At 34.6% G+C, this 7,799-nt stretch overlaps 1 protein-coding gene across 1 annotated transcript in view; it reads left to right on the forward strand.

The window, feature by feature from the left end:
• The window catches only part of LOC106457822 (polypeptide N-acetylgalactosaminyltransferase 13-like), a 28,121-nt gene that overhangs the window by 462 nt on the left and 19,860 nt on the right, over positions 1 to 7,799 (forward strand). The window contains exon 2 of the mRNA XM_013917273.2: positions 121 to 301. Within this exon, the coding sequence (XP_013772727.1) occupies positions 121 to 301 (181 nt within the window). The remainder of the gene's footprint in view (positions 1 to 120; positions 302 to 7,799) is intronic.

Here is a 7,799-nt window from a genome sequence, read left to right on the forward strand (position 1 = left end):
GGGGGGGGGGTACGGGAAAATTTTTTTTTTTTTTTTTGCACCACAGTCTTTTGGGACCTAGATCGCCACTGTTTAAATTAACAATAAAAAGTATTAACAATTGTTTACGAACCTTTTCAGAGATCTTGAATACAAATGGGTATTCTCCAATTCCAAAAGCCGGTGATAATGGGCAACCAGTGTTTATATCTCCCCATGAGAACGCCAAAATGAAAACTTTGTTTCATATCAATCGATTTAACCTACTGGCCAGTGACCGTATCTCAGTTAACAGGACAATTCAAGATGCAAGGAAACAAAGGTCAGTAATATTCTGACAATAACGTATCAAATTTAGGTTCTATAAATGAAGATGTTGTGTTATAAATATACTTTAACTAGTAGATTACCCATGTAAATTCAACTACGCAAAAAGTTTTACTATTGTTTTTTTTATGACCACATTTTCTTGTCAAATCAGAAGTTCAAATCAGATTGTCAAAACTGTAGGAGAAGTTCAAAAATCAAGTAAATGTAGATGCAAACATAGGTCAAATGTAATTATGTTCAATCTGTACAATTAATTTAGTAGGAGGCCGAAGAAGGTTTATGATCGATGTTACATAAGTACTAATAAGACCATACAATGTATTGAATCTTTCGTTGACTGTGACACGAAGTTTCATAGGTTTTGTAAACAAGAATCTATAAAAAGTGTTGAAGTAAAAAACAATAGAAGTAGCGTGTTTGTGGAGCTGGTAAGTGAAATCTGCCTTTTTTCATCTTTTTCTCTTGGATGAACTTTTCCTTTTTGTGCCAATTACAATTTGTTGATTATCAACCGATTTAGGTAATGAACTGGCGCGCATACCTTGTCGTAAAATTTTCCATATTTACCCCTTTATGTTTTAAAATAATTTGAGAGGTTTAGACATTTCTTCAATTTTCCCTACCTTGTCCAGTCTGATGTACTAAGTTAAGTATTAAACGCCTTTTTCTTAAATATAGTTCATGAGCTGTCAATTTTTGCACCCCTCCCAACTGGACAAAATTAATTGGGAAAACAAAAGCTAAATACTTAGTTGTTTCTGTGATTTTTTTTTTTTTTTTTTGCTAAAAGTTTAAACAAAGCCATCTTTCGTGAGAAATTACATCTTCCAAGTGGTTGTGAAGGGTTATCATACATATAGAACACATATTTAATTCGATGACGAGGAACCCACTTTGAGACTAATAATGGCTGGAGACGGCTTGAATGGGTAATGAAGAAAAACTTATTTAATATTTAATATTTCCAGATAATTGCTCGTATTCTATAACTTTGTAATAGAGTTGTATATTTGGTATATCGCATTCGTATTTGTTTTGAACTTGAAATAAAACTTAGACATGCCAAGGTATTTTTTTAAACTACAAAAGGATAACAACTATTTGATGTATACAAAGTTTTTTGTGTGTATGTGTTTTTTCATAGCAAAATCACATCGGGCTATCTGCTGTGTCCACCGAGGGGTATTTAACGTTGTAAATCCGTAGACTTACCGCTGTCCTACTGGGGAACGTTTTTTTGTATGACAAATAACGCATATTTTGGCATTATATTAGAGTGGATATTGATTTTGCGTTCCTTACATTTTGGAAGTAGGTGGTAACACTGATAAAAAACAAACAAACAAGAGGAAGATTTTAAAATACTTCTTTTGTTATTTTGTTTTAGATTAAAGCTGAGACATGCAAAGTTATATTGGAGTTGATGAAATGCAGAGTTAGTCCCATGACCCAAAGTTATGACGAATGTGTTAAGATTGACCCTTTAAAATGTCAGTTTTTAAAGTAAATTTTGCCGAAAATCCATTTTTTTGTCAGATACTGTTGGATGAAGGGTCTTTCTTTGTAATTAATAGATTGTATTGATAGGTAGAATTAATTTACATATCTTGAGTAAACATGGTATATTCTTGAACATTTACCCTTTTTTAAAATGTATTTTTAAAAGTGTTATTTTCTTATCATTTTTGGCAACCTATCATCAGAAATGGTCTTGTTTCCAATCTTTAGCAAAAAAAATCTGGTATGGTAATAAGTTGATTCTGTATTCAGTGGATACTTAGCTCTTATTTTATACTTATGAACCTTTGTTCGGTCAGAGGTGCAGTCAACTTGAAATGTAAAGCCCATATGAAAACTGGCTCATGGACTACTAATTTTACTTCAGTCACTTGTTCTAGTTATAGAGCTGGGCAGTCTAATCGATTAATCAATATAATTCATTACCTATGAGCAGCGATTACATTGATTGATGTTACAAAGTAAGTGATTAATCAAAATTATGAGTAAATCAATTGATGTCACGAAAATAATCAGCTAATCGAAGCTAGGGTTTCCAGTTGTTACTGTTTTTGATTATATCAACTATCTAAGTTATCAAAATATTGCTACTTGCTCACCCTGTCTTTGCTATGGTAAAGCTACTAAAACTACCTGCCCATTTAGCTCATTTTGAACTGCTGACTAGAAGGAAGACAACTGTTTGGTAGCACCAGCTGCCAACTTTTTTTCTGCTTGTAGATGCCATGTCTTGAGGAATACTGTACTAATCTATTAGTGGACTATCGATTACTTGATTAGCAAATACCGCTAATATCCAGCTCTAAAAGTTATAGATACGTACATTAAGTAAATAAATATATAAATGAAAAAATGTGGAGATAAGTACAAATACACACACACACACACACTCATTCACTAGACGGCAAGGACGAGGTTCCGTTCCCTTGCTCTCACATTAGGCTGGTCAGCACATCCTTCAAGATGATAGTAGTCTAGTGATTTGCCACAGTGGTTACCCTGTTGGTGCAACGGGCTTTAGCTAGAACTCTTTTCATATCCGCAAACTTGGCCCACAAGTGCCGCTTGGGGGGGGGGGGGATCTACTGGAGTGTAGGGTTGTCAGTACTGTTGAGAATGTTACCCTCAACTGCTGTTGAGTTGATTCCCAGGAACTCTTTGGTGATGGTGATCTGGCTTTCACAGAGGTGAAGGTTTTCTGCATTTAGCCACCATTCAAGGCAACCTTAACTTTGGGAAAGTCTTCTGTGGCTTCACTATGTAGTGCTTCTGCCAGAAGTTTGTGCACATTTGGTGTTTTCGTCTTGGCATTAATAAATACTTTCTGACAGGAAATTTCAGAAGAGGTTCCTGATGCAGAAATGCACAGTTTCTTGTTTTGTTTTTTTAATGTCGACGTTGTGGTATTCTGTGGCTGAGCTGCAGGTAGACAACTTAACCAGATGTGAGTCATTGCTTGGCTGACCTGTGTTGGATTCTGATACTCTGGCCATGGAGACTTCAGAGCTAGCCTGATAACCAGTTCACCAGAGCCCTAAACGTTTCATGCATTGGCCATCAACACAATTGCATCTATGGATTCTATTCTACACATTTGATCTGATTCAGGTTAGCACATGAAAACCTATTGTCTGAATTGAAAATGGAAGATCAGATGAATTTCTTTTTTGTCAAAAGGTCAGCTAGGTGTGTATGTTGAAAAAGGGTAATAACTGCCCAGGTACAGCAATTACTCCCTTCTAAAACTACCCTTAGAGACAGAGTAACCAACAGATTACCATAGTCCAGTGAAATGTCTACAGGGTTCACATGTACTCATGCTCTAATTGCACATAGAACATATATCACTAGTACTCACGAACTTCTCAGTCCACAGGCTTCGTTGGGTCTCTGCTACTCTTGTTTACATTTTCATTATAATAGCCGACATGCTTTCTCATTACCCAGATTCGTTCTCTCCACTACTATCTGGTTCAGGAGTAAAATTATGCTGGTACTCACTGGTACTGAGTACCGGAACTTATTTTTTAAGGCGGTACTAGTACCGGACTTATTTGAGTTGCTTTTTTCGGATGCGTGTGCGTTCCATTGTTCAGTCGGAAAGCATTTATTCATTGACACTCAGATTATCGTTTTTTTATGTCTACACGTAGATTTTTTTCTTTTTCAAAAACAAGCCCACTTCACCCAGATGAGTACCTCTAATTTTTTCTTGAGAATTTCATTCCTTATCTGGTTTTTACATAAACAGCGCCCAGTTTCAGTAAAAAAGGAATGTGGTTGAGACTGCAGATTTGGATCCTACACACCTGAGCCGACTCGGCTTAGGAGATACCAACCTATCCATTTTTGCTATCCATTTTCACGCATCAAATACTTGTATTAAAACAGGGTTAATAAACTACTTAGAAAACTGTGTGTTATACTAAATATTTCAATCTAGATGATTGAAGATGTTCTCTCACAACCAGTTAAGACATAAAACACTGGGTTTACCAAGTTAACGTTTGTTATGTAAGCAACTGTCTGTGAATTTCATATACAACTGATAAATTCACCCACTAATAAATATTTCGATGTGATCCATTCAAAACATTTAGCATTATTCTTACCAAAAATAACAAGGAAAACGAAATTGTTTTCTAACAAACGTAATGTGAGTCTTTCAGCTACTCTTATCCTTCCACGAATAATTGACTAATTGCTGAATATTTAAATGTCAATATTGAAACATGCTCTTACAAGTATTAATGAAAATAACAAGTGCACCGTATTTACAAATAATGCCGTATAAACAAGTAATTACAGTTAACTTCACATCGCAAGTTTGTAACATTCAGATCAAAGCCTTTATTTTCATTCTTGCTGTAATAAATATGTTCTTTGTATAACTGATCCGTTTGTGTTATCCAGCACTCATGAATGAGTTCATGTAATGTTCCTATACACATATGGGGTCATACATGTTTGTTTATACACATATATTGCCATATACATATATCTTCATTACAAACTGTCAAGATTGTCTCCTACTCTCGCACAAAGTACTTTGTAATTATCTTGAGTTATACCACGCTGGCTGCATTTCGATATATCTAGCCCTATTGTGCTGCCATCTAGGATTCATCAAACTCAACATGTTTTTAGGCATTGCTATTAACTAATCGCAAACTAAATTCAGTTAAACTAAGGCTTTTTAGCTAAACTTCTTATGATTAATATTCGTACTGTTATTACAATACATATTAACATATGCTCAGATGAAACATGACTTCCTCACTGCCGTGAAGAAGTCATATGCTTTGCACTTTACAGATGTACCATAAACATTGTAAATTGTGGAGCTCTTGCAACTTAACTAGATCAGGTGAGTGATTCTCGAGAAACGAATGTTTTGCCTCGAAAGTTTACTTGGTACTTCAGTAAGTGTCCTAAAACTCTTTTAGCCGAGTCTTTGAACTTCTAGCCGTTTATACAGTTGTTCAAACTGTTGATAGTCTAGGTTTTACATCTACTACTACTAGTACTAACACCAGGTGTCCTAACTCTTTTAATCTAGCAGCAATCATGTGATATCCTATGGACATATCTTATAAGTTATAGTGAAATTGCTTGAAAGTAAATGTCGGAAAGCTCTTTTAGTTTTATGCCTCATTAGTATTGTGATCAATAAGCTATCCAAACTTCAGATAATGGAGTGGTAATCATTCAGTTTAGTGCATACACTGCACCTTACACTGTAAGTTACAATACCACCCAAAATCTTTTGCCTATGTATGTTGGTTGCTAGTTCATGTCTTTTTATTGTATTCTATAATAGTGTTAGGGTTTTTCAATTGACCTTATGTATGTGATTACATTTATCTAAGATCCTCCTAACTAGATTGGTATTGTTACGTCTCCGTTTGTTAATTGATTTTCCGTAACTTCGTTCCGACGAAACTTAAGCGACACAAGTCTTTACTTAATAAAACTGGTTTATTCTTTCCGAATATAACTTTACCGATACACTCAACTTCAACAATCGCGCTATATCAACGAACGCCAATAATACTTCTGACCGCAGATCAATTACACACTATCTACCCAGACATTACATTCCCCTCTTTTATATACCAGCCTACCCTATATCTAGTAAGAACTAGAACATTCGCCAAAGTACATGATAGTTCTAGAAACGTTGCGTCACAGTAGTCATGTGACTCGATGACGCAACACCGGGTTTCTTCCTTTAACGGTAACTTTTATCATGTTTGCTAACTAAGTTTAACAGTTTTTTTTTAAATATAATCTGTAACTTTAAGTTTTGCTATCGTTAACTTGTACTTAATGTTTGCCTAACGTTACCTTAATTTTGTGATTTTAGCCATTTTGGATTTACATAATTTACCTAATTGGGATGGTTTTATTTTAAATTTTGAATTTTTTTTGGTGTATTTTACGAGAGAGGGATGACACTAGACTGGTAAGAGAAATATATTAACCGTTTCTCCACTCTTCTCTTACAAGTTCAACATAAACACTTCCCCTTGTTTTGTGTACTGGATTCGTAAATCTGATTGTTTTACTGAATAAAGATTGTTGTTGTGAACCTTCCGTGTTTCTTCACGACGAACTCAGCGGAAAAACATAAACACACTCCGTAACATAATACTCTTCGTACCTCCAGTTAGCGGGCTCTAATTGACTACTCTACAGGTAATTCATACTCCAGAAAAATACCACAAGAGTTAAAATCATGAAAAATACAACACTCTAAACGCAATAAATAACATTTTAACAAAATTATTTTGTAAAGTAGAGATCGTAATACGTCACATAGAAGGTACTGTTCGTGTCTACTTACTGTAGTAAAACAATGCTAGAATCAATGATATCACGCGAACAAGTACTAAGTTAGATTTGCTTCACACCCAACTGTTAGAAACGTTTAGCAAGGGCGAATACTGAACACGTATACGTCATAAAAAATATAAATAAATGATGACAATAAAAACCAACGTTATATTAAAAAGTAATGCGTCAGTTTGGTAGTTCTATTTTTTCAGAAAATATTGTATTTGGTGTCAGTTAGATACCACAAATAGTTTTGAGGACATATTAATATATTTTTTTTAGAATTTTTGCTTAAAGCTACACAGGAACATAGCCATCTCTAATTTTAATCGTTATACTTGAGACAAGGCAGCTAGTCATCAACACCAATTGAGAGTGTCCGTTTTAATGTTCTAAGACATGATGATCTAAATGCTGCTCATCAAACGTTCTAATGGCTACATTATTGTTCTCCCTACGTTTTTATGAAGCATTATTGTTCTTCCTAATTTTTTATGAAGCATTATTGTTCTTCCTAATTTTTTATGAAGCATTGTTGTTCAATAAACGTTGTAATGGCTGCATTGTTGCTCTCCATACGTTCTTATGATAGCAGTGTTCTTCATCAAATGCTCTACTGACTACATTATTGTTCACGATACGTTTTAGTTATTATATTATTGTTTTCCATACTTTCTGATGACCACATTTTTTGTTGCTCTCCATACGTTCTTATGATAGCAGTGTTCTTCATCAAATGCTCTAATGACTACATTATTGTTCACGAAACGTTTTAGTTATTACATTATTGTTTTCCATACTTTCTTATGACCACATTGTTGTTCTCCATATTTTCTGATGACCACGTTGTTGTTCTCCATACTTTCTGATGACCACATTATTGTTCTCCATACTTTGTGATGACCACATTGTTGTTCTCCATATTTTCTGATCACTACATTGCTGTTCTCCATATTTTCTAATGACCACATTATTGTTCTCCATATTTTCTGATGACCACGTTGTTGTTCTCCATACTTTCTGATGACCACATTATTGTTCTCCATACTTTGTGATGACCACATTGTTGTTCTCCATATTTTCTGATCACTACATTGCTGTTCTCCATATTTTCTAATGACCACATTATTGTTCTC

This window comes from Limulus polyphemus, unplaced genomic scaffold, assembly GCF_000517525.1.
Source record: "Limulus polyphemus unplaced genomic scaffold, Limulus_polyphemus-2.1.2 Scaffold378, whole genome shotgun sequence".
Lineage (NCBI taxonomy): Eukaryota > Metazoa > Arthropoda > Merostomata > Xiphosura > Limulidae > Limulus > Limulus polyphemus.